The sequence below is a fragment of the Orcinus orca genome, chromosome 11 (genome assembly GCF_937001465.1).
Source record: "Orcinus orca chromosome 11, mOrcOrc1.1, whole genome shotgun sequence".
Classification (NCBI taxonomy): Eukaryota; Metazoa; Chordata; class Mammalia; order Artiodactyla; family Delphinidae; genus Orcinus; species Orcinus orca.
This window is the reverse complement of record NC_064569.1, coordinates 64,055,492-64,082,545: the sequence shown is the minus strand read 5'-3', so window position 1 is coordinate 64,082,545 and position 27,054 is coordinate 64,055,492. Positions and strand designations below refer to the sequence as shown.

Below are 27,054 nucleotides of genomic sequence, written 5' to 3'. Positions count from 1 at the left end.
GGGCAGTGACTTACAGACTGATCTATGATTCCTACACTGTCCCTCCCATCTCCTACCCCCATTTTACAGAGAGTTGTTCATGTGGTTTGTGTTTACTGTCTGGGGGAGCAGGTTGTCCACAAATGCATAGGTGAGATTGAAATATTGAATGGAAAAAGAATAGTTGATAAAAAGTGCCTCAGGGATTTGGGGAGACTAGAACCAAGGCCCTGGCACCCAAGGCAGTTAGTAATTAGTTAAAACAACATTTATCCAGTGTCCCCTATATTCCTGGCATTTGTGAGACTCCTGGATGCAAAGAAACAAAACAATCCCTTCACTTTAAAATCCTTTTGGGAACAAATTATATCTCTTTTGCTCAAATTATAAACTTAGCTCCTGGCATTTTTAAGCACTCAATAATTGCTTTTATTGAATTAAAAAATGGATAAAAAGACAAAGTCCCTGCTCTCAAGTTCAGTTTAGAAACTGTGTGGTTTTTCTCCTGGACGTATATTTGTGGAGGTCAGTATTATATCAAGAATGACTTTGGCTGCACTGGCACGGCTTGTGAGATCTTAGCTCCCTGGCCAGGGACCAAACTCACGCCCTTCACAGTGAAAGTGCGGAGTCCTAACCACTGGAAGGCCAGGGAATTCCCAAGAATGACTTTAATACAAGATGAAAATATGTAAAGAGCATTTAAGTACTAGTGTGTCCAGGACTGCATCAGAGTGGTTTTCACTTTTGCTCCCAATACATGTGTCTTCTATTTACTTTGTTACTTTAAAAAAGTTTAATTAATTAATTTTTGGCTGCATTGGGTCTTTGTTGCTGTGCACAGGCTTTCTCTAGTTATGGCAAGCAGGGGCTACTCTTTGTTGCGGTGTGTGGGCTTCTCATTGTGGTGGCTTCTCTTGTTGCAGAGTATGGGCTCTAGGCGTGCCGGCTTCAGTAGTTGTGGCACATGGGCTCACTAGTTGTGGCTTGTGGGCTCTAGAGCACAGGCTCAGTAGTTGCGGTGCATGGGCTTAGTTGCTCCATGGCATGTCAAATCTTCCTGGACCAGGGCTCGAACCCATGTCTCTTGCATTGGCAGGTGGATTCTTAACCACTGCACCACCAGGGAAGTCCCTACTTTGTTATTTTTAAATTTCAAAATGTAGTAATATAAAAAAATCTAGGTAAAAAGGGAAATAATGTACCCTTTATCCCACTATCTCAAAAAACTAAGAGTAGAAATTTGTTTACAAAAAGTATAATCAATGAAAACAACACCTGAATGTCCTACAGAGAGAGAAGAGAGAAGGCAAAGAAATAAGGCAGAGGAATTTAGAAACCGAGAACGAGAAATCAAAATCTCTAGGGGCTTTGGACTCTAGACTAGAAGTTGTGGGTTTTTATTTTTTATTTTTATTATTATTATTATTATTTTTTTGCGGTACGCGGGCCTCTCACTGTTGTGGCCTCTCCCGTTGCGGAGCACAGGCTCCGGACGTGCAGGCTCAGTGGCCATGGCTCACGGGCCCAGCCGCTCTGCGGCATGTGGGATCTTCCTGGACCGGGGCACAAACCCGTGTCCCCTGCATCAGCAGGTGGACTCTCAACCACTGCGCCACCAGGGAAGCCCTATTTTTTATTTTTATAATCGGTCTGTGCTATTACTCAATAGAGAAGGTAGTCATAGAGAAGGTCGGGTTTTTTCCCCCATCTCATGTCTCGGTGGATGTTAACTAGGAACCTCAAACCCCCTGCATCCTGCTTCTGGCTGCTCTTGCCTCCTTCTTGAACCCCTTGCTCAATCGTCCCCTCGCGTGAGTATTTCAAGGAGTATCCGTGAGTATCTTTCATGTGACACAAATCAATCTAGGAGCCCACCTATTTGTCTCTGCCTCTCTGAAGCAGCACTGCTTTCTGTATGGGATGAAAAAAATGCAGTTCAAAATTTGACATCACCAGCTCCAAAAGCATTAGCAAAAAGAGAAATAAAGTTGTACAGTAATTAGAAAATATAATGCCCCTGTTCCTGTTCTTCTTAGGTGATAAGCAATTAGTTTGCCTTCTGAGACTCTTGATGTGACAGGAGCCTGAGACAAGCAGGCCCCTTAGTTTGCTAACTGAAGCTGTCAGTTGGGAAGGATGTTCTGTTTGACAGTTGATTAGGGGTTAAATGAACTGAAAATATCAGTAGTTTTTGGCACTTTTCCATTTATTGTAACAGCAATTATCTACATTTTCCCTTGTCAGTTCTAAAGACGAGATTTAAACAATTATCCACGTAAGAAAAACTGATTTTGAGTGGCAAAAGGGCAACTAGGATTTGAAACCATAGCTTTTTGAAGAATGAGACTCCTATCTGAAAATTGGCTAACTCTTGAAAGATGCCTTTAAAGATCTGCTAGAACCAAACAATACAGTTCTGAAAAACATATTTAATGCATGGTTATCTAGCTCATTCTTAATTATTCAGCCTAACATTATGAATTCTTTCTGAGTCAATTAGTTTATATATTTATTGAGCACCTACTATGTGCGAGTCACTATTCTAGATGCTAGAGATATAGGAATGAACAAAGCAGATGAAAGGCTCAGTCCTTATGGATACATTTCTTTGAGCAGAAACAGCCAGCAAACAGATAAACAAGAAAATATTTAGTGTGCCAGGTGGTGTTTCATAGAGAAAAATAAGGCAGTGTAGCGGGAAAGGGTGAAGGAATGAGGATGGTGAAAGTTGGTGTTTGATTAAGGACCTAAAGAAAATGAAGGAACGAGACAGGGGGTTCTCTGGAGAATGACTGCTGAAGTAGAGGGAACAGCAAGTGCAGTAGGTGCAAAGGCCCTGAGGTGGGAGCATGTTTGGCATGTCTGAGGAACAGCAAGGAGGCAAGTACAAATGAGTGGTGTAAGCCAACCAGAGAGTGGTAAGTGATGAGGTCAGAGCAGTAGCTGGGGTCCAGACCATGCAGGGTCTTGTGGAACATGGTAAGGAATTCAGTTTTTCTTTCAACTGAGATGGAAAATCGTTGGAGAATTTTAAGATGAGAAATGATGTGATCTATGTGTTTTAACATGATAACTTTGGCTGCTCTCTTAAAAATAAACTGAAAGGGAGAAGGATGAAATTATAGAGGCAAGTTACGGAGCTGTTGAGTTAACCATGGTGAAAGACAAGGGTGGCTTGGACCAGGTGGGAGGGTACCAAGAATGAGCAGAAACTGGATGTATTTCACAGGTAGAACTGACAGAACTTGCTGATATATTGGATGTGGGTCAGGAAACAAATAGAGTAGTCAATGTTACCTTTGAGGTTTGGGGCCTTACTGAGATGGGGGAAAACTATATGAGCAGCAGGGTGGGATCGAGAGTGGGATTGGTGCTGGGGAAGAACAAGGGTTCAGACTGAGACATATTACATTTGAGATGCTATTAGGCATCCAAGTGAAACATTAAGTAGGTTGTTGGATATATGAGACTACAGTTCAAGGATGAGGTCTGGGCTGAAGATAAAAATTTTGGACTCATCAGTGTGTAAATAGCATTAACGTCATTAGGCAGGATGAGATCACCCAGGATGAGTATGGAAAGGGAAGTCTGAGCCCTGAGCCTGAGCCACTTCAAAGTTTTTAGCACCATTATTGAGTTGATTTATAAATTTTGACAAATCTCTTGATCTCTGTGTTTCTCAATTCTAATATCATATTGTCCAATAAAAATATAATGTGAGCCACAAAAGAAGGCCACATAGGTAACTTAAAATATTTTAGTAGGCACATTAAGAAAAGTTAAAAAATTGAAATTAATATTTTTAATAATATTTAAATAACACAATGTGATAGGGAGATTAATGGCCCCAAGGATGTGCAAGATCCCTGATATGTGAACATGTTTGTTACATGGCAAAGGGATTTTGTGATGTGATTACGGTTAAGGACCTTGGGATGAGGGGAGTATGTTGATTATCCACGTGGGCCCAATTTAATCACGAGTCCTTGAAAATGGAGAACCTTTCCCTGACTGTGGTCAGAGAGATGGGAAGAAGGAGGATGGGTAAGAGAGGAGATACTGCTACATGGAGCAAGGGGGCCACCAGCCAAGGAATGTGGGCAACCACTACAAGCTGGAAAAGGCAAGGATATGGACTCTCACTTAGAGCCTCCAGAAGAAATGCAACTCTGCCACAATGTCGATTTTAGCCCAATGAGACCCATTTCTTACAAGGACACCAGTCAGATTGGATTAGGGCCCACCCTAATGGCTCATTTGAACTTAATCACCTCTTTAAATCTATATCTCCAAATACAGTCACATTCTGACTGGGAGTTAGGGCTTCAACATATGAATTTTGGGGAGGACACAATTCGGTCCATAACAGGGCCCCACTTCAGTCCAGTCTGCCTGAGACTCCCAACCAAAGAATTAGCACTTATTTCAGAGTAAGTATTGAATAAATATGTAGAGATGGTATATCTCTTCCTAAAGAGCTCCTGGTGAAGTAAGAGAATCTTTTCATGGTAAAAACACCAGCTTGGGTGATGGGTCCTGGGGGTTGGGAGGCAAAAGAGGCCATGTGGTTTCTTTCTGGCCATGGGACACATGCAGGGATCATCCCGGCTAGAGGCAAAGCCAGAGTTAGTGAGTCACTCAGCCCGTAAATTACTGTCCCGAGCCTGTCTAATTTGGGTCACCTGAGTCTGAGTTCCGGCTCTGAGAAAACAGCAGTGCAGATTTTAGGGAAATGTAAGAAAATGAGGCAACTGTGACACTGACAGGAAATTAGTCAAGGACCGATTGTCCCATTCCTTTTTATAATTTATAAATCATCTGACTGTCTCACATTTGCTGGAGGAAGCAGTGCTTTAATATTCTGAAATATGTTCATGTTCCCTTGAATTAAAAAAAAAATCTTCAGTATGTTCAAGGAAAATGGTGAGTCTTTCAGGCTTCGTTACTCTAAAGATTATGGTTGTTTGCCTAACGGTTGGAGGCATGTGGGGCTCATGGGTGGCTGGAAGAACACAGGACTAAGGAACTAAGCCTGAGAACCTAGGCTGTGCTTCACAGAGACAGTGCATTGGGAACAAAATGTCACATCTCTCTCCTTCCCCAAATCGCCTGAATGTCTCCACAGCCTTCCTTCCCTTCCCACGTCACTCACCAACCTGCCAGATTGTATCAGGGAACTTCAGGTGGAGGGGACAGCATCAGTGAAGGTGTGAGCCGGAAGAGCACGTGGATTTGTTCAGAGAATTGTGTAGCTGGGATACGGGGTGGGGCTGGCAGAGGGGCGTGGTTAATATCTGGAGACAGCTTTGAATGCCACGCTGAAGAATTTAAATTTAAGTCTATAGGGAAGAGGAAACGGGAGCTTTTTTGTTGTTTCTTTTTTTAAAAATATATTTTATTTATTTATTTTTGGCTGCATTGGGTCTTTGTTGCTGTGCGTGGGCTTTCTTTAGTCGCGGCGAGCGGGGGCTACTCTTCATTGCGGTGCACGGGCTGCACGGGTGCAGTGGCTTCTCTTGTTGCAGAGCACTGGCTCTAGGCATGCGGGCTTCACTAGTTGTAGCATGCGGGCTCAGTAGTTGTGGCTCAAGGGCTCTAGAGCACAGGCTTAGTAGTTGTGGTGCACAGGCCCAGTTTCTCCACGGCATGTGGGATCTTCCCGGACCAGGGCCCGAACCTGTGTCCGCTGCATTGGCAGGCAGATTCTTAACCACTGTGCCACCAGGGAAGGCCCAGGGGAGACTTTTAAGAAGCAGAGTGATGTGACTCGAAGCTAGTCCGCAAACTACAGCCATTTGTACCTGTATGGTCTGTGAACTACAAAAGGTTTTTACATTTTTAGTATATGTGCTGCCAAAGCAAGTGCAGGGGGTTTCACATCTTTAAAGGGTTGGAAAGAAAGGAGGGATGGATGACTGTCAGACAGCCAGAAGAAGAGAAGATGCCACAAAGAACATATTGCCCACAAAGCTCCCCAAAAGCTTTTTTTACAGGTGAAGTTTACTGACACTGAGCTAGATTCAGAAAGACCATAACTACCTTTTATTGAATGCTTATTTTATACCAGGTTTTCATATCAATTATCTTTTATTTGCAAAAGTAGGTGGCTTGTCCAGGGCTATGTAGCTTAGTGATTGGAGCAGGATTTGAACGCAGGCTGCTAGCTCTCAGGGTGGTGCTTTTTCCGGTCTGCAGTGAGAGCTGGAGCCAGTGAGGCTGGGTGTTGGGAGGGATTGTTGTGAGGCTTCTGTGACACTGATGGTAAGATAAGGTGCAAGCCTGAACGAGGGGTTTAAAGAAACACGGAGGGACCGGAGAGACTCCCCAGCGCTCAGAGTCCCTGGATTTGATGGTGAAGGTGAGAACGAGGAAAGAGTCCCATCTGAACCCTCCTCGTCCTGGGCCTTCTCTTCCTTGAGATTCTTGCCTGCTGTCCTTTCTTTTCAGGCTCTTTGCCAACGTTTTACTCCTGCCGTTGATTTTCTTTAGCCAAGCTGCCTGGCGTAGTGAGGAGGGCAGTGGCCCTGGAATGGAAAGACTCATATTCCAGCCCTGGACCTTTTATCACCGAGGCAACATGACCCTCTACAGCTGTCAGACATTCGAAGCATGATGACCACAGCTGGGAAGGCTGTGGGAAAACTGGAGCACATAACACCAGTAGCAGTGCATTTTGGTGGGAACTTCCAGAAACCAAATTGGAAAATTCTGGAAACTTATCTTGAGAAAATAGATAATAGTAGATTAACAGAATAATAAATAAATAAAATCTTCACTAAAGTATCACTACAATGTTATTTATATAAGAAATAAATTAGTAACAACTTAAAATCTGCTATTAGGGAAATGGTCAAATACATTTTTGTTTGTCTATCTGAAGAAAAGTCAGGTGGCCGTTAAAAATAAGAATTACAGACTGTGTGGTGACAAGAAAAAAATCTTGTGTTTCACGTTAAGTGAAAGAAGTTGATACTAAATTCTATACAATCACCATCTAAAGGGTGATTGTATATATGGACCAAGACAGTCAGTCCATTTGTAAAAACAAGAAAGGTATGTAGAGTGAATTTTTCCTATTTCCCTTTCCTCCTGATAAGTTTCTATAATAATAACAAATTCTTTTTACAAATTCAGGAATCTAAAGTTGTGTTAATATCTCAGTGCTTTTCAAAAGAGGCTGCTTAAAATATATAGCAGTTGACTGGTTTTCCTGGCAATAAGTAGGAAGGTGAACACGGATGTTTTCAGGTGGTTGAAAGGTGGTGCATACTTTCAAAATTTCCTTCCTGGTAGTGCTTTTGGTCAAAAGGAAAAATGACCAGGCTACTGCCGTGGCTGAGTTTGTACCTTCAGCTTTCCTCCTCTTGGGGCAGAGGCGAATCAGGGCCAACGAGTAGATGCATGTTGTTTTTGTCTGCTAAGTACCACTTTTCTTCCTTGGTAAGAGCACTTCGATTTTCCTTTGAGTAACTATCCTTGCTCCATCTCTGTGGCTCTTGGGCTGGGACAACACCTAGGCTTGGCCAAAGTGAACACTGCATCATGTGGCCACAGTGGTTATTTTAAGGAGGGCATGTGCCGCAAGCATGTAAGTCAGGTCTGGGAACTTTAGCGACATAATTGTGAAAGTGGCACTCTCGGCAAGCGTGCTAAGCTGGAAGAATAGAAGTTTGGAGGTGCTAGGGGCCATCATGGAGACACTGGAACTTGACAATGAAGTAATACTGGGAACAGAGTTGGACAGGGGTTGGGGGGGTGGAGGGAGAAAGAGAATGATGACATTGTGACCCTTGATCCAGTTGTTTCTGAATGGAATCATAACTTGAACTTCCTGGTTAGATGAGCCAATAGTTCCTCTCTCTGTCTCTGTCTCTCTTTTTGTTTTGTTTTTTTGCGGTACGCGGGGCTCTCACTGTTGTGGCCTCTCCCACTGTGGAGCACAGGCTCCGGACGCGCAGGCTCAGCGGCTATGGCTCACGGGCCCAGCCGCTCCGCGGCATGTGGGATCTTCCCGGACCGGGCACGAACCTGTGTCCCCTGCATCGACAGGCGAACTCTCAACCACTGCGCCACCAGGGAAGCACTGTCTCTGTCTCTCTTTGTATCTGTCTTTCTCTCCCTCTCCCTGCCCTGGATCCCTTTCCCTCCCTCTCTTTTTCTCCTTAACCCAGCTTGAATTGGGTTCCTTCCACAGGCAACTCAAAAAATCCTGCCTATAAAGGATGTCACCTCTTTGCTTCACTCCCAGACCAGAGGAGGTAGGAAAGTGACCAAAGTAAAGTGGACAGCTGAGAAGGAAGTGAGCCCTGACTTGTTCAGTACAAAATCCCTTTTAACCTTCTGTGTGCTCTGGCGAGGGCAAGTCCATTTTGCACAGGGAAAAAGCCTTTGCTGACAAGATGGTTACTGTTAAAGAAGGATGAGTGTGGGAACTTTGGGGATATGTATTGGTCGGGGAGGGGGAAGGAATCAGTATGGCTGAAATGCAGACTTTAAGATGCAGGTAACTTACAGGCAGCCTCAGAACTTAGATCACACAGAAATGATCAGCAGGTTTGCATGGTGCTTTTATTACTGCTCCCTCTTGATGGTTCCTCCAGCATAATTATTATTCTGTATGCTTTGGAAAAGTTCTTTGTACATTTAGTATCAGGCTATTTCTCATTTTTATTTTCCTGCTTTTTTAACCTTCTTATTCCAAAGTCACCGTCTGACTGTTTTACAGTAAAGATTTGTGTGCAGCTTAAATCAGTTGCTACACATCAAAGAGTCCTGTGCATATGTAATAAAGTTGTGTTGCAGGGAGTGGGTAATGGCAATCTTGGTTGGAACTTTCAAATCTGTATTAGTCAACTCTCTGCATAAATGGAAGACTGTGATTTCTTGCACCTGTTTCATCAGGTGTGGCTCAGATAGGAACACCTGAATCCTACAGGGAAGAAACCAGAGCATTTAGAAAACCTGTGCAGCTGCTAAAAGTTTCCTTTATGTCCCCCTGAAATTCTTATGTTGAAATCCTAACACTTAAAGTGATTGTATTAGAAGGTGGCATGGGGGGCTTTGGGAGTGATTAAGTTACAAGGGTGAAACTCTCATGGATGGGATTGTGCCCTGATAAAAGAGACCCCAGAGACAGCTCACTTGTCCCTTCCCCCGTGTGAGGACACAGCAAGAAGACCACCTCCCACCAGACACTCAATCTGCTGGTGCCTTGATCCTGGACTTCCCAGCCTTCAGAACTGTGTGAAATAAATATTTGTTGTTTAAATCACCCCGTCTACAGTGTTCTTGTTTATAGCGGCCTGAATGGACTGAGACACCTAAAGTGTTGGTCATTTGCCTGCTTTTTCTCCACCCTCATTCCCACCTTTCTGTGCTGGCTATGTACGCAGTGGCCGGCTCTAAGACCTAGCAGGCTATTTCCCGGACTCCCTCCCCAGCTGACTCTGATTAGGTTATGCTGGTGGGAGGCCCAGGTTGAGCCTCCAATGGGGAGCCTCTTTGTTGGTTCCAACACCAGCACCCAAGACCCTTTGGTGGTTCCATGCTAATTCCCGCAGGTTCTGGCCCCTCCGCTATGGTTCTGGGCTGTGTTAACATCTCTTCTCCATTTTGTTTTTCCAGACTTAGGGGTGGTGTTATGGGCTCAGTTACGCCCCACCCCCAATTTATATGCTGAAGTCCTAACCCCTTAATACCTCAGAATGTGACTGTATTTGGAGATAGGGTGCTTAAAGAGGTAATTAAGTGTAAATGAGGTCATTAGGGTGGACCCTAATCCAATATGACTCATGTCCTTATAAGAAGAGGAGGTTAGCACACAGGCACACATAGAGGGAAGTCCAGGTGAACACACAGGGACCAGATGCCACCTAAAGCCAACGAGAGAGATCTCAGAAGAAACCAACCCTGCCAGCACCTTGATCTCAGACTTCTGACCCCCAAAACTGTGAGAAAATACATTTTCGTTGGTTAAGCCACCAGGTCTGTGGTATTTTGTTAGGGCAGCCCTAGCATATAATTACAGGTGGTATCTGTTCACCTCTGAGTTAACCTGCTGCCTCTGCTTGGCTTTCTCAGATCTTTTATGGGGCCAAATTCTTATATTAAATTCCTTATTTGAAATACAGACATTGAAGAAAGGATATGGTGATTTTTCTTTTTGGTACTTCATTAAGAAACATTCTTTTTGTAAACTAATGTCAAGAGCTATTTAAGGAAAACAAAATGCTCACATTGAAAACTGAACAATTTATAATGCTGATTTTTTTTTTTTTTTTTTTTTGCTCCTTACCCTCACGGGTCTCAAATTTTCTTTTCTCAACTTACATTTAGACCTCTGCCAATTGTTTCCTCAGAAACAGTAGTTAGGTGGCCTCTTCCCTGGCTGTCTAAGCTGCTTGGGCTGAGTCCTTACCCTTATTTGGCAGGTCCCAGTAAATGCTGCTGAAGGGAGTAAGGTATAGGCAGCTACCAGAGACCTTATCACGAGTGAACCTTAAGCCTTGTTAAATGAGATAAATGTTGCCACAATCTTGCCCACTCATGGACTTGGATAACTCGTACCAGTTCCTTTAGGATTTCCCTCTGGTATTGTATTCTCTAGAAATCTTCTCTTCCTATCTCTTCCCCCAAAGACAGGGATCCCAGGGTATGGATTCTGAGAAGGAGTCTTATTGGCGAGCGCCCTTGGGAGCGCCACCGTGAAGGAGTGAGGACTACTGACGGGACAGAGGGAGAAGTCGAATAGCACTGCGGTTGCACAAGCACCGTCAACTAACCCTCTCGGCCATGATGGCGCAGGAGGTCCACTGTGGGCCACGGAATGTGAGCTGCGCCCCCTGGGAGGACGCATGACCTCAGGTAAGGCAGTCTCCTCAGCAGAGGGCAGAGGGACAGGGCTGTGAGCTGTCGGCAGGCAAGGCTTCTAGCAGCTTCTAGGTGCTGAAGGGGAGTGAGGGTGGCACACCATAGTGTCCACTAGGATTGGTCTGGTGAAAGTTCTCAGGGACTCAGGGTGTACCTCATAGCATCTTGGGATACTGCATGTACATGTCCACCTGAGACTGTGGGCTCTTTGGGACCAGGTGAATCTTATTACATCATTTGTTGTATCTCCATCACCCAGGACAAACACGGTACACAGCAGGCACCTGATGAATGTTGCATTTAGTGGGGGAAAGGTGTTTACTTGTTTTACCTAGTAATTGTGGTAGGCAGGGAAGTTAATGTGTCATGCTCTCCTTTGAAGACTGGCTTTAAAATATCTTATTTTTAATTCCATTCTGGAGAGGCTTATGGCACTCAGACTCTAGAGTATGAAAATCCTGGAGGACACATTTTGGGCAAAGCAGGAAGCCTGAAAGTGTGCCTGGTGAACTCATCATAAACAGGAACAGAGAGACACATGTTGAGAAAGACATGCCCAGGAACACTGGGCAGGAATGGGCAAATGCTCTCTGGGCATTGTTTTCCCTCCAGCCATTCTGTCTTCATAGACATGACTCAGAGGTTGGCATTCAGTGCAAGCTTTTGTTTAGGTGCCCCTGCTTCCAGCAGGCTCCAAAGTCAATAGGCCATGGACTCCCCACCAGAGTCAGGTAAGAAAAAGGGTTGAAAGGCAGCAACATCAACAGGAAATAAAACATTTTTATTGAATATCTGTGTAATATGTTAAGTCATTTTTAACAACAATCAGAAAACTCCTGTGGAATTCACTACACAAAATGAAACAAAATTTAAACTACCTCATCGAAAATGAAGGTAAAATACAGCTAAGGAGTTGACTCGCGGGCCACGAGCCATATGGCAGAAGAAAACACCCCAACGTTTCTACAAGATACAGAGAATACCCACACAGAGAAGCACTCAAGCAGGCAGTAAATATACACAAAGGCAACTAGGATCTTTCTAGAGCATCAGATTCTAATACTTTACACAGCTTTGTCAGAAAGGTACATGTGGCTTATTGGAGGATGAATCTTGGTCTTAAAGCAGGTTCGGTCACTGACTTGTGACAGGTGGCTTAGTACCAACTAATTCTATCGTGACAATATCCCATGTCTGGCAGTGTTGCAAGAGAATGCATTAATCGTGCTTTAATGCAAGAAATGATGTGTATTCGGCAGCTCGAACCTGCTTGTCTCAAAATGTTTGTTTCAGCGCGAACAACTTAAAACTGAAGTTTTAAATCAAATGTCAGTTTCTGGTATTCAAGGAATTTTTAAAAGTCAATCAACTCCCTCTCTTTGGTAGGGTCTGATCTTTTAAGTTGGAAGGAGTCTCATTTGAATCTTCTGTTCAAACTGGTATTTAATCTCACATCGTGACTTGTGCATTTTCTATTATCTACCTTTTGAAAAAAGTATGGACCATCCACGGAAGAGGGAGATGTTATTCTCCCTTTGTCCTCCAGGTCTATCCCAGTTCTAAGGAGTTTGCTATGACTGGGCTGAAAGGCCAAAGGGCTTGCCTCTTCTTTGATGGGAAAGAACAAGACAGGAATTGTAGTTTTATCAGGAAACAGCCAACCCCGTGTTTGAAGCTTCCCATCAGCCCTTTTTGAATTCTCTTTGCAGTTGTAAAAGCCATGGTGCGATATCTGAAAGTCAACGTGAGGCTAATGCTTAGTTTTCCTTCATTCTGTTTTGGTATTTTTGGAGACAAAACTTTCACTTCAGAGCATCACTACTCTCTGTGGCCTGCGAGTGAAAAGGGTCACAGAGGGGAGTGGGAGAAAAGGCTACATGCAGTGTGAGATCATGGGCTGCCTTTCGGCAAAGCGGTGGTCTAACATGGTGGGGAAAAATATGGAATATTGCACAGTGCTTGACGAAATGCTGTGTGTTCCACCCCATGCTTTGTATCTTTCTTGTCCTATGCATAGCTTTTCAGTGCTGAATTGGTCCTTTGTAATGAGAACGGTTTGTGCTACACACACCTTGGGCAGTGCAGTAGGAGGGAATGGCAGTATTGTTACAATATCACTACGGAATAGATTGAGTGCTATCCACTGAGGAAACTACATTACGTGTCTAAGCACACAGGGCAGTCACAGTGTTACACAGAGCAGTCCTTTAAGACTCTTATGGAATGACTAGTAGCTTCGTAATAGTGCCAATCACTACATAATAACACTGAAAACATTTAAAAACTCCTCTAAATCAAGCATCTAGTGTACATAAGAGGTTGCTTCAGTTTTCTAGAACTTGTTCTTGGTTTTGTTTCACCTTTTTTTAAAGGACAAATTAAAACTTATTTACGTAAAAAGAGCATATAAAAAGATCACTAGCTGTCTGTTTTGGCTTAATGGAAGTGCATTCAGAACTATGGCTAATTGTTTTATTTTTTCCTCTTTTGATGGGATTACAATACTGTCTGCTTACCACAAAGTCATTTTGTGTCATAAGCACAGATTGCTGTGTTAAAAATATTCTGCATTCCTTCTAATCTGGTTTTGTATAATAAAATATTTTGTTACAAAGTCTGACGTGCAAACCTTTTGAAGTTATAGTAGGTGTGAAATCTGGAACAGAATTCACAGGATGCACATTTTGTATAAAGGTGTTAACGGAGAGCTACTTTTTTCTTTTTAAATAGTCAGGCAGTATTTCAGAAATGCTGACTTCTTCTCCCCTCAGCTTTTTTCCCACCCACCCCATCCCCAAACAAATGCACATGTACACACGCACACACACACACACACACACACACACACACGGAACACCATCGTGTCATTACTCTATATGCAGTAACGTGAAATCATTGACCCCTGTTCAGTTGCTTCCTTGAATGTAAGAGTGAAGCATGACTTGAGCTCTGTAGATACGTACAGACAGATGCTATTCTGGTTTGTGGCTCTACTTCCTGGAGGTCAGGCTGGATGCTTCTCAGATCGTGCTAATTTGCCTGTGAAGAAATTCTACAAAATTGGATTCATCCACCAAATATGTGGTGTCAGCGTATCTTGGTGCTCATATGATTCAACAGAAAGCTCAGGTTTAAGTTGTCCTTTAAGATGTCAGTTTCACTGTACTAGTGCCTTACAAGTTGATATTTTTGCTGGAATGCAGGCGATACTATATTTACCATATAATATATTATCAGCTCTCCTATGTCTCAGTCAATTTACATAGTTTAAAATAGAACATCTTATTAAAAACATCTAGATATACACAGATTAGGAAACGCTTACAACATACAAATACACAAACTAGAAATAAATCTTTAGCATACTGGTATATACAACGGTGTGATACAATAAATAATTTCAGTCATGCTCTATCTACACATCATATTGCTTAAAAGAAGAGTAGATTTGGAGAGCAGTGGTATGACGAAGGGCTTAGGGGCTCTCTACGTTTAAATCTGTGCAAATTAAAACAGGATTTGAAGTACCACTGAATTGTGTTAGGAATACATGGCTGGAAAAATGAAAGGACCCATATTACTGAGGTATTTACAGATACTGGCTAAAGAGCACTACGTGGGCAAATGCAGAAAGGCTTCTTCTTCCCTTTACTTCTTGACGGCCAGCATGGCGTCAACTTCCTCCTCTACCTGTAGGGTGTGCCATTGGGCAATGGGTCGCCTGGGGTTGGCCAGCATATCTGACCAATGTCGCAGCTCCGCCCCGGTGCTGTTGTAGCCCACAAAGACTTTGCCGATGGCATCGTTCTTGCCAATCTTGTCATAGTCCAAAACAGTTACCACCACTTGCACTTTCTGAAAGAGGACACAAAATAAACATTAATCATCCGGCTCTAGAGATAAAGCCCTACTACCAAGCTTCCTTGAGATCAAAGCAGTTGGAAATAAGAAGACCCAAGCTCCAAACACCAGGACAAGGAGGAAAATGACCTGAACGTGAAAACCCGAGTCCAGTCCCTGCCATTATTACATCATCATCATCTCCTTCAGCATCTTCAGAATACTCAGTAAATGTTAATTTTGGCACAATTCTGAGTCTTTCATGTGAACTACTCAGTTACAATAGATCCCGTTAACATTGACATTATAGAGATAAGATGCTGAAGCTCAGAGAAGTTAAATCACGTGCCTGAAGTCATATGAGAAATGAGTGGTTTGGTTTCGGGAGGCCATGTGATACAATACCATGCCCGGCTGCCCATGTCAACTTGTATGCATTTTTTTTTTTAAGTCTTTATTTAATTTGTTACAGTATTGCTTCTGTTTTGGTTTTTTTGGCCGCAAGGCATGTGGGATTGTAGCCCCCTGACCAGGGATCGAACCCGCACCTCCTGCATTGGAAGGCAAAGTCTTAACCACTGGACCACCAGGGAAGTCCCCTGTATTCACCTTTAAATCCAGTTGTTTCCATTGTTTCATCAGCAAAATTTTTGGCGTTAGTACTCAGATCATTTTTGTTTTTTTGGTTACAATTTTCAAAGCAACCATGTACTGCAATCCTATTTCAGGTGGGAAGAGCCAGCATAGTTTTACATAAAACTGATATAGAATTTCAGCTAATCACATGATTATTGTGAGTTTAAAGTGTGACAACAGAGTGAAAGTCTTAAAAAAGTAGTAATTAACTAAAGATATTTTTTCTCATTCATATATTCTCTCAATAAGCATTTATTAAGTAACTGTGTATCCAGCATTGACATCAACTGGAATAACCCTTTAGGCCACACAAGGTTTACTCCAGTGATTCCATTAGGTTGTGAGGGTTTATTTAATGCCTGACTTTTTTGAACTGGTGAAAGCAAACCCATACCATTTTGACATGAAAGAAATACTTTTTAAAAGTATGTTTTAGTTCTTCCTAAGTAATGAATTTGCTTAGTCAAAATAGGCAATGGCTCCAATCTAGAAACCGAGGGAAAAGATAAAGGGAAAATTTAGAATAAAGTAGAACGTGTAGCATTTGGTGGCCAGAGGCAAAAGAAGCAGAAAATGTAATGATGGAAGCCAGGGCCAGATGAAGATCCCACTCAGTTGTGGCCCTTTACTGGGCTTGGCACTCTGAGGACTGCATCATTGGACGAATGTGCTGAGAGAGGTCACCAGCATACAGCTTCAGATCAGAGAAAATGATCACTTCTGAAAGTGGAATTTAGAATGTAAAATGCAACACATGGGCAGTAAAGGAAACCGATTTCCATCTTTCCTTGTGCAGCCTTGGATTGATGCCATTATCAAGGGAATTACCTATTCACTGGATGGCATTCGAAGCCAAGAACAGAATCACCTTGGTTCTGAGCACCTTTCCCAAGCGAATTCATCTGGATGCAGTCATATTGCAAGGAATGAGGGACAGGGACAGTAGGATGCACAAAAGTAACGAGGATTTTGGAGGTTGGAGTGAATAGTTAGAGTGAATTTTGACTCTTTCACCTAGGAATGTATTGATTAGGAGCAATCAAGACAAAATACCCTTATAAGGGCCTTGGGTTCATTTTTTCAGCTGCATCTGTAGTCTATACCTTTTTTGGTGGGGGGTGGTTTGCAACCTTTTCATATGCTTTTGGAAATCAGCATATTTTGCTTCTCTCAATGTATTTCATATGGATAGAGACAGATAGAAAGACAGACAATCGTATAACCTCAGGGTAAATAAAACCTAAGCCCCCCCCCCAAAAAAAAAACCTAAGCCCTTATTATAGCATGTTAAATGCTCAATTATTTTCTCTAGGGAAATGCAAAGACTAGGATAGCAGCCTACTGGGGAAAAGAAGAAAGAAAAGAACAAATTGACTTTAGGAGCAGTGAAGAAGGGATGCAGTCAAAGGCATGCTCATTATTTCCATGCCTCATGGACTCTGTATTGGGCTGAGGTTCTCTCTGTCCTGACAAAATGTTATCTTCTCTGAAAGGCTGCCCCAGAAACCCAGCATACATCTTGTTTTTAATGTGCTTCATTTTCAATATATTTGCATTTGCTGGAATTTATAGTTGAAAAGGGACATGTATTTTTTTTTCAAAGGTATAGAATTGTAGCTCAAAGGAGAAGATTTACAATAGGATTTTTCATCTCAATGTCCTGCCTCATATTGTTTTGTGGAATTAAAACACAAAATGCCAGGAGGTGTTAGTTTCCATAGGAATAATGTCTCAGAACTCAAAAAAGAGTTCACTGAATAAATATTGCAAAATAAATTGTTGGAGAAATTGGATGTCTTAGGTTGCCAGTGGGTCCAAAGCAGTGAGCTCACTGGTTCAGGCTAGTAAACAAGTGACTGGGGACAGGGAATCAGTGTCTTCTGCAATGTCATTTACTTATATAACAGCTATTGAAAGTAAATAAGTATGTACAATCAGCTGACATGTGAAAATGTATATAAGAAAGGTTATATAAAAAACATGAACTAATGTGAGGATGGTGGGATTACTGATGATTTAAAAACTGCCTTATATTATACAGTAGCTACTAGCCACATGTAGCTGTTTAAATTTAAATAAATTAAAATTAAACTTCCTTGTTTATACTAGTGGCTGAGGTGCTCATGACCTACCTATGGCTGGTGGCTACCCTATTGGACAATACCAATGACATTTCCATCCTTGCAGAGTTCTATTGGAAAGTGCTGATTTACATACTGTTTTAATCTTATTGTTAGATCCATTTTCTAATACATAAAATGTTAATTTGAATAAAAGACAACAATAGCATCGTGAGTAAGAATGATGGGAACCATTTACTGAGCGTTTGTATGTGCTCAGCACCGTTCCAAATGCTTTTACATGCATGGTCTCACTTTGACATGGATTCTGTTATTATTCCTATTTTATATAGAAGACAATTCTAAGCCTCAGTTCCCTTATATGTATATAAAATTGGGGTAATAATGGTACCTTGCTTATAAGGTTATTGTAAGGATTCAATGAGATTTTGCAGGTAAAGTGCTTACCTTGGGCCTAGGTCCAAAATAAATATACAATAAATGTAGCTATTATATTAGCTTTCTTCATGGAATAAAGGTGTGATTCATTCCTAAGGTACTGTATTTTAAGACTAGGTTAAAAATAAAAATATGCAAACGAAGAATATTTGCTGCATTTTGTTATTCTGGACCATTAGAAGGTTCCATGCTGTAGTTTTGATGCCTACCCTTCATCTCTCCTTCAAGTTATGAGCAAACTTCTATAGGACTAAAAAGATAGACCCACATCAATTTTTTTATAAAGTGTAAAAATAGTGTTGCTTTAAGAAATTTGACTCTCTGATACCCATTAAAGATTAGCAAGAATAGAGCTTCCCTGGTAGCGCAGTGGTTGGGAATCTGCCTGCCAATGGAAATCCGCCTGCCAATGCAGGGGACACGGTTTCGAGCCCTGGTCCGGGAAGTTCCCACATGCCGCGGGGCAACTAAGTCCGTGAACCACAACTACTGAAGCCCGTGCTCCGCAAAAAGAGAAGCCACTGCAATGAGAAGCCCGAGCACTGCAAGGAAGAGTAGCCCCCGCTCTCGGCAACTGGAGAAAGCCCATACACAGCAACAAAGACCCAACACAGCCGTAAATAAATAAATACATATTTAAAAAAAGAAGAAAGATTAGCAAGAATAGCCCATAATTAATGGATGCGAACTTTGGATCCAAGAGCCTAACTATGAATATGATGTAAGAAAATCTGAAAATATTTAAGAATGACTAAATAATAAGATCATATGCTATCACTGTGTCTACATGTAGCATCCTATTTTCAACATGTTAACCACAAGGTCTTTTAATAGGATAATTCCTATCATAACAAATATTATCTAGCAAATTAAGGTTCTGTCTTTACAAAAATAACCATCCATTCCAACTCAGAAACAGGAAGCTGAATTTAAACAATGAAAAATACAACTTAGCCTAATTTTTCTACTGTTAATTATTTTTTAATAGTGAAAGATTAAAGATGCTGCATATTTAGCATCAACCAAAATATTTCCTTTATCCTACTTTTTTTTTTTTTTTGCTACAAAGAGGTGATAATGAGAATTACATATTGTGGCCTGGGAGTAAAGAGTGAAAGCTTATTTTCTCTCGACCTTTTAACCTTTGTGGATGTACTTTTTGAATTAGTAGAGTGGTTCTGTCGATGTTCTTTTTCCTACTTTATTTCTGCTCAACAGAATGACAGCTGTTTTTGGCGATGAATCAGCACATCCTGTGCTGTGTATTTTATCATTTCCCTCTTGATGTAGTTTGAGCATTAAATGTGCGTGGAATGAGAATAGCAGTTCTAATGGAGGCATATGCACTGATAATTCACAAGATCTGTGTGTTGAATTTATGTGATCTGAAGAAATGAAATTGAATGGGAAGAAAAAATACGGTTGACATTACCTGGATTTGCTCGAAGGGTACTTCAAAGCTGAATGACTCATTGTAGTAGGGGTTAAGTGTGTTCTTTTTAATCGTTGTCTTTTTCTTCTTCAGCCTCTTGCCATTCTGCATCAGATGAATCTTCACATAAGGATCTGAAAAACAGAAACAAAAACTTTAGGAAATCAGAGACACATATTTTTATATTATAATTTAGCTTATAAAAAGTCCAAGTATTCCTGACAGGAAAATAATTGTGTAGCATGTACTTAGTATTTTTTTTTTTTTAATTTCAAGCGTTTTTTTATTGAAAGATTTTAAGTAACCTATGGGCCATTTTTTTTGCCATGATATCTCAATATTTATAGTTGGATTTAGGAGATGAGAGGATTGGTGTGCTGGTAAACCAGCTTTTTGGGAAAAAAAAGTCTTGACATGTAGCATTTGCTAATGTCCATGGTATAAATACTCTCAGCGTGGCTGATTTCAAGCTAACAGTTTAACAATTGGCTCACTAAATTCCTGAAAATTTAACAATTGGCTCTTGTGAGCTGGCAAAGAACTGGCTTCAGGATACCACTGCATGGGAATTAAAACTCTTGACAGAGAGAGGACAAAGGAGACATTTCATTCTTTCATTTATTCACTTGCTCAAACAATATTAGTTAAGCCCTAGGAGTATAGCTGTGAACAAATCAGACCATCCCTCTTTTCAGGATGGAACTTCAGACTTGTGGGGGAAATAGACAATAAGCTTGTAAAGAAAAGAAATACATATGAAATTCTAAGTTGAGAAGAGTGCTGTGGAAGGAAAGGGCAGAGAGATGTGTGATAGAGACTCCCAGAGGTATGGTGAGTCTAAGGGAAGAATGGAATTCTTATACTTAGATCACTCAGGTAAGGCCTTTCTGCAGAGGTAACATTTAAAGTAAGATGTGAATATTGAAGGGTGACAAGAGGCCACATGTCTGAGTGTGTGTGTGTGAGTGTCTGTGTGCATGTGTGTATGTGTGTGTGTATGAGACAGAGAGAAAGAGAGATAACCAGGATCTGTGCCAGAACATTTCTAGGTAGAGAAGAGCTTCAAGGATTCAGAGAAAAGAGAATAAGCTGGTAGCACACACAGAGGTAATGAGAAAAGGAGCAGAAAGATTCCCTTAGCAGTTTCCTCAAAGCCTCATTAGATAAAATAATAAGTAAGTCACTGGAGGGGAAAGACGATTCTCATTACTAACAGATGAATGACCTCCCTTCAGGTTATTAAGAACCAGTACCCAGGTTTGATAGTAAAATCTACTGTTTTCTTCAACATTTTTCCATCGGATACGTAATACATGTTTATTATAGAAAAAATATCAGGAAGCAATGATAAACAAAAAGAGGAAGAAATTTTAAATCATCCATGATTTTACTCCCCTAAAATAACCACTGCCAAGCCTTCCAAAATTACTTTCCTTTCTTTCAGAATGTGTAGAGCTGGGAGAAACTTTACAGATAATCTAGTTTAATGCCCACATATTGTACTTTTAGAAGATAAAACTGCAGACCAGCAAAGGTGGTTTTTATCTCCCTCTTCCTATCCCCTAGTAGAACATAACTCCTGAAGGACAGAAACTTTGTCTGTCATATTCACTAACTGAATTTACTAAACAGTACCTGGCAGTATACAATTTTTGTTGACTGAATCAGAGGAACTTGTTTAGGGCTGGCCTCATAATCTGGGTCTCCTTATTCTTAGTCCTATCTTCTTCCCACTGCCCCAAAGCCCACATTACTTGAATATGTGTTGTTTGGGGTTTTTGTTTTTAATGTTACATCCAGTCAAGGGGCTCGTAATGAAGATTTTCATCAAAATGAAGAATATCTTTAAAAGCCAGACCAAGTGATGAGAAACCAAGCCTATCAACTACATAGTTGATCAGTTAAAAAAATGCACTGTAAATAATTGCAAATGAAGGGGAAAAAAGGCCCTTTTTACTGATAATCCATCTTGCTGTTCACAGGCAACTCTGATTTTTGGTTCAGAGACCTTGTGTGCTTATGAAGCTCTCTGGGTCCTCCATCCCTGCCCCTTGCACTTTTACAAAGATGGTCAAGTCTCCAGTTGCTCCTTGGCACTGACAAAATACCCAAGTACTAAATAGTCACAAATCAATGTTTATGGCTCCTGTGTTCATGTGTTGAAACTTCATCAACTTAACTAAGGCACAGGGTTTTGCAAGAGAAGCACGGTGACTGTTTATTCATTTAACACAGTATATGACAAGAAATTTCCTTGTGCATCTGCCATGTGAGCAAGCAAATTAAAAACCCAACAAGATAATTTCAGATTTCAACATGAACTCTGATGTGATGTGATCAATGCCTGGGGGAGACCAAGTTAATTTAGGAAAACTGATCAACAAGGTTCTCACCGAGGAGGCCAGGTTTGAGCTAAAAACTGAATTACAAGGAGTGAGTCGTTGGTAGATGTGGTGGAAGCTTGAACCAGTCAGAAGGAGCAGCACATGCAAAGCCCTAAGGTGCTTGTCCTTCTGTGTGTCTACAGAACAAGAAGGCAAGGTGGGGAGAGGTAGGCAGTGAGGTCAGAGAGGTAACACTGCTGGCCTCCCACTTTCAAAAGCAGAATCTGCCACTTCTGACCATGATTCAGAGATATTCTATAATTTCATGATACTTACAAGAGGGGACACGGGGCTGGAAGAGGAGCAGGTATGGGGCTGCTATGAATGGGCAGAGTTAGTCTTTGCAGATCCATCCTGTTACAGGTACCAAAGCAACTTACTTTACAGGCAAAATTCCCGTCTTAATCATAACCAAGACTGACAGTAACTTAGAGCTTATTCTTTCCTTTTCCTCCCCATATTTATTGAGATATAATTGACATGTAACATTGTGTAAATTTAAGATGTACAGTGTGATGATTTGATATACATATATATGTGAAGTAATGACCACCACAAGGTTAGTTAACACATTGATCACCTCACATAATTATAGTATTTTTGTGTGTATGGCGAGAACATTTAAGCTCTACTCTCTTAGCAACTTTCAAGTATACAACACAGCATTGTCACCATGCTGTACATTAGATCCCCAGAACTTATTCATCTTATAACTAGAAGTTTGTATCCCTTGATCAATGTCTCCTCATTTCCCTCACTCCTCAGCCCCTGGCAACCACTATTCTGTGCTCTTTTTCTATGAGTTTGGCTTTTTAATAGATTCTACGTCCACATAGAGAGAGAGAATGCAGTATTTGTCTTTCTCTGTCTGACTTATTTCACTTAGTATAACACCCTCAAGGTCCATCCATGATGTCAAAAATGGCAGATTTCCTTCTTTTTTGGTGGCTGAATAATAATCTATTTTATATATACCACGTTTTCATTATCCATTTATCTGCTGATGAACACTTAGGTTGTTTCCATGTCTTGGCAATTGTGAATAATGCTGCAACGGACACATGGGAATGCAGATATCTTTTTGAGATAGTGATTTCATTTACTTCTGATGCATACCCGGGAGTGGAACTGCTGGATTATATGGTATCTCTACTTTTAATTTTTTTGAGGAACCTCCATACTGTTTTCCATACTGGCTGCACCAATTTATGTTCCCACCAACAGTGCATGAGAGTTCCCTGTTCTCCACATCTTGCAAGCACTTGTTATCTCTTGTCTTGTTGATAATAGCCATTCTAGTAGGTTTGAGGTGATATCTCATTATGGCTTTGATTTGTATTTCCCTGATTATTAGTGATATTGGAAATCTTTTCATGTACCTGTTGGCCATTTATGTATCTTCTCTGTAAAAATATCATTCATAACTTCTGCCCATTTTTAATGGATTTTTAAATTTTTATTTTTTGTTGTTGAGATGTATGAGTTTCTTATATATTTTGGATATTAATCCCTTATCCAATATATGGTTTGCAAATATTTTCTCCCACTCCACAGGTTGTCAGATGTCTTACTCTTTTTCAACTTTTGTGCCTGGATAAGTCTTGACTGTCTAAGCCTGATAGGTTATGTACCCAAGGTGGTCACATTTGAGCATCTTCTTGGTTCAGCCATCCAGAGTCTTACACTGTGTCTCCATTTTCTCCAGTCTTCTCCATTTTCATCTACTCTTTGATTGGCTTGATTTCCTAAGTGTCCTCTGGTTGAGTCTTGCCCTGAATTCTGGTCCCTTTGGAGATGGCCCTAATCCCTTGATTAGTTCATTAGTAACTTCTTTGGGGATCTAGACCTGGCTCCTGTCTCCGTAACTATGGTTGAGTCTTCTAAATGGAAACATACCCACCTAACTATGAGATACCCATCATGCTTTAGGTACACACACGTTTTTTATAGTAAGGATTGCCTCTCCTGCAGAGTAAGACCCTGTATAATTAAATTTGTTCTGTTTTAGGGGCTGTTCCACAAAGCAAATCCTTGTCAATTCAGAGTTTCTTAGTGGCTTAGAAATCCTGATCATTGCGTAATAAGACATCATTTTATGGAAATGATAAATAGGCTGTAATGAGACTCCCTAATGTTGTTGCTTTTCCTGAGTACAACTGCTGGACACCATGCATGGCATTCAAACATCTGTTAGGTTTTTGTAAACATGTAAATAGCATGGGGAAATATGCAAGCTACAAAGTTGGGCTACTGTCCTCAGGGACTCCATACCTCTGCGGCTGCACTGCTTTATTCTGTCCCCAAAACAAGCACTCATGGAACCTTTCATCATCTAAATACTGACAACCCTTCTTCAACACCATTTAGATAATCCCTGTTGCCACTGAAACAGGTGCAAGACTTGGGACAGTTTGCTTCTTTTATTTGTTTAATTTATCTTAAAAAAGGTTAGCGTCTTTTTGTTTTTCAAACTGTGGTAGAAAGGAAGGGCTCTTTTCCGATGTCTATCTAGTCCCTAATAGTGTATGAGTGTAACTTTTCAATTCTGGAAAATGATGGACTGGGATCAGAAAGATGGTTCTTTATTCCCAATAATAAACTACAGGTACAAAGAGTGCAGATTCATTGCCTCATTTTGGATGATTTTCAGGTCTATCGTTTGGTTTTGTTGTCACTGAGGCACTGCTACCTTCACTCACCATTTGTCGGCTCTCTTTTTGTCTGAAGTCAGCCTAACTGAACTTCATCTCCTTTCTGTCATAATAGCTGTTATGACTTGGTGGTATTTTAGGACGCTGTAATGAAGTCACCCTCAAACTTTTATATGTTGACAAGCCTCTTTAATATAATATACAACAGTTTTTGGTTTTTGTCCCTAAAGTTCACAATTATGGAAGGCAGAAAAACAGCTTTCTCAAAAGATGTCCACATCTTAACCCTCGGAATTCGTGAATATGTTACCTTATATAGCAAAAGGGACTTCGCAAATGTAATTAAGGTTAAGGATCTTGAGATGAGGGGATTACCTAAGAGGGCAAAATCTAATCACATGGGTCCTTAAAAACAGAGAACCTTTCCTGACTGTGGTCAGAAAGAGATGTGACAATAGAAGAAGGGTAAGAGACAAGCTACACTACTGGCTTTTAAGATGGCTACACTGCCACAGAATGCAGCTGGCCTCTAAAAGTTGGAAAAGGCAACGGATTCTCGCCGGGATCCTCCAGGAAGGAACACGACCCTTCCGACACCTTGATTTTAGCCCAGTGACACCTGTGCACGACTTCTATAGAATTATAAGATAATAACATGTATTGTTTTAAAAATTAAGTTTTTGATTGTTTATCATGGCAGTAGCAAAAAACTAATACAACAACCAAAGCTGAAGAGATAGTTCTATTGTTTATCTAGCAAGGTTTGATGATGAAAGTCAAGTTTAAATAGGTCTAGAAAACAATCTTTTGGAAAAAAATTGATATTTTTTTCCAATCTTCTAAAAATTATTACATTGTTCCTCAAAACAAAATCCTTCAAAAAAGTATTTTTTAATTCAAAAAAGTTAACACAGAGCGTGCAATCAGAAGACAACAGTTACGTACAGATGTTTCAGGATCCGTGGTAAGATTAGTCAAAATGGATGAAACCTTAGCTGAGAATAATTTTTACAGTCAGATCCATTACAAGGTTTAATATAATAATGTTCCTTTATGTTTGTAGAGTATTTTAAGATCATATACATATATGTTAGGTATATATATATAAATTATGTCATCTCCTTTAATCCTTACAACAATTCCAGTGAGGGAACTGGGGCTTGGAAAGACTAATTTTTTTCCCCAAGAACTCAAACCAAGGTCCTATGACTCTGAACCTACTGCTCTTTGTGATACGTTGAAGAAATAATTTAGTATAGTGTTTATAAGTATAGACTCTGGAGCCAGATTAACTTGAATCTCAGCTGTACTGCTAGCTGTGTGGTTTGGGCAAGTTATTTAAGCTCTCTGTGCCATAGTTCCTTCACCTCAAAGTGGTGAGAATGATAACACCTTGCTCAGAGAGTTGCGAAGATTAAATTGAGTTTCTACAGGGAAGGTGTTTCAAAATGTGCCTGGAACATATTGTTATTAATGATCAACGTTTATTATTGTGTCATGAAAGGGCTGAGATCTAAGTCAGCATCTACGTGTCAGACTCTCCCCCAACTCACGTTGCAGAACTGGTGCCCACCATTAGCAAATGGGAGGAAGTCATTCCATTGGCTGCAGGAATGAGCCAAGCTGCCCCAAGTGTCAGATTTACTTCTGGAAAGAAGCAAACCCATGCTAAGCAACTGGTTCATTAGTGAAGAATTTAATCATGTATGGTGTGAAAGAGAAGGGAAGGGTTTCTTTCATTTCTACCTGTATATGTGGTCTTGAGGTGTGAGGTGGGAAACTAACTCAGCATCCTGTATAGTTTCCTCTTGTTCCTGAAGTCAAGACATCAGATTACACAGAGCTGAAAAGTTAATCTGGAGAGTTCTAAGTGGACTCTTATTACTGAGGCTCTAGGCTAGTGTGAGTCAAAACTATGATTTATGGAGATTTCTTTCCAGATGTTGAGGCCAGCTAATGTGGATATACTTGGGCATATTATGTATGTAGTATCTACTTTCCTGATGCTGCTCAAAATGAGGAAACAGAAAAGGAGGCCCTCAGCTTTGAGATTTATTGTTGTTGTTGGGAATATAGTAATGCCTACTGGTTGCTGGAGAGAGGTAGTATCTATACCTCCTCCCTTTTTCTGTTAATTCCTTTCTATCATGAAAAACATTTATAGTCTGGTTTCTTCCTTCTGCTTCCATCTAGCCTTAGAACTCCTCCTTTCTTTTTTTCCACTCTTTCCAATCCAGAGCGAGGGACAGGTAATCATTGTGTTAAAGCTACAGTGAGATGATTTGCTAAGTCACTTATTACACCTCACCTCCTGGGCAGTGGAGGCTAGGGAGCACTGACTTTGCCATGTGAAAGGAGTGCAGAGGATCCTAGGTTGACGGCCAAATGAATACTTTGATCTCAGCGGCCATATTCAGGGATGACTGGTTAGGTGATTCCTTGGTCAGCTCCAGCTTATAAGCAATCCTGAAGGTGAAAGGACCATTTTCTGCCAGTTGGGCAGCCTCTTCTGAATATAATTCGTGGGGTGGACAGACTATGGTCTGGTGCCAATCTTTTTCTTTCATTTGGTCCCTATTCAGGCATTAATTTTGAGTGGAAGACCTCTCTCATATATATATACTTTTTTTTTTTTTTTTTTTGTGGTACGCGGGCCTCTCACTGTTGTGGCCTCTCTCCGGACGTGCAGGCTCAGCGGCCATGGCTCACGGGCCCAGCCGCTCCGCGGCATGTGGGATCTT

General features: G+C 41.0%; 1 protein-coding gene and 1 long non-coding RNA gene across 6 annotated transcripts in view; one reads left to right on the top strand and one right to left on the bottom strand.

Moving 5' to 3' along the window:
- The first annotated feature begins 9,410 nt into the window (after positions 1-9,410).
- The window catches only part of LOC117201967 (uncharacterized), a 34,711-nt gene continuing 17,067 nt past the window's right edge, over positions 9,411-27,054 (top strand). Inside the window, exons 1-2 of one of the 3 annotated variants that reach the window (XR_007470354.1) lie at positions 9,411-9,931; positions 10,624-10,845. This is a non-coding gene — a long non-coding RNA (uncharacterized LOC117201967). Of the gene's footprint in view, positions 10,846-27,054 lie in introns of all 3 variants that reach the window. The other 2 variants (XR_007470353.1, XR_004484119.2) reach the window with 2 other exon arrangements.
- SYT1 (synaptotagmin 1) overlaps positions 11,614-27,054 on the bottom strand; it is a 540,189-nt gene continuing 524,748 nt past the window's right edge. For all 3 annotated transcript variants that reach the window (XM_033431327.2, XM_004271581.3, XM_033431328.2), the window contains 2 exons: positions 19,279-19,412; positions 11,614-14,706 (listed from right to left, as the gene is read on the bottom strand). In XM_033431327.2, coding sequence (XP_033287218.1) covers positions 14,500-14,706; positions 19,279-19,412 — 341 coding nt within the window. In that variant the 3' untranslated portion in view covers positions 11,614-14,499. The remainder of the gene's footprint in view (positions 14,707-19,278; positions 19,413-27,054) is intronic.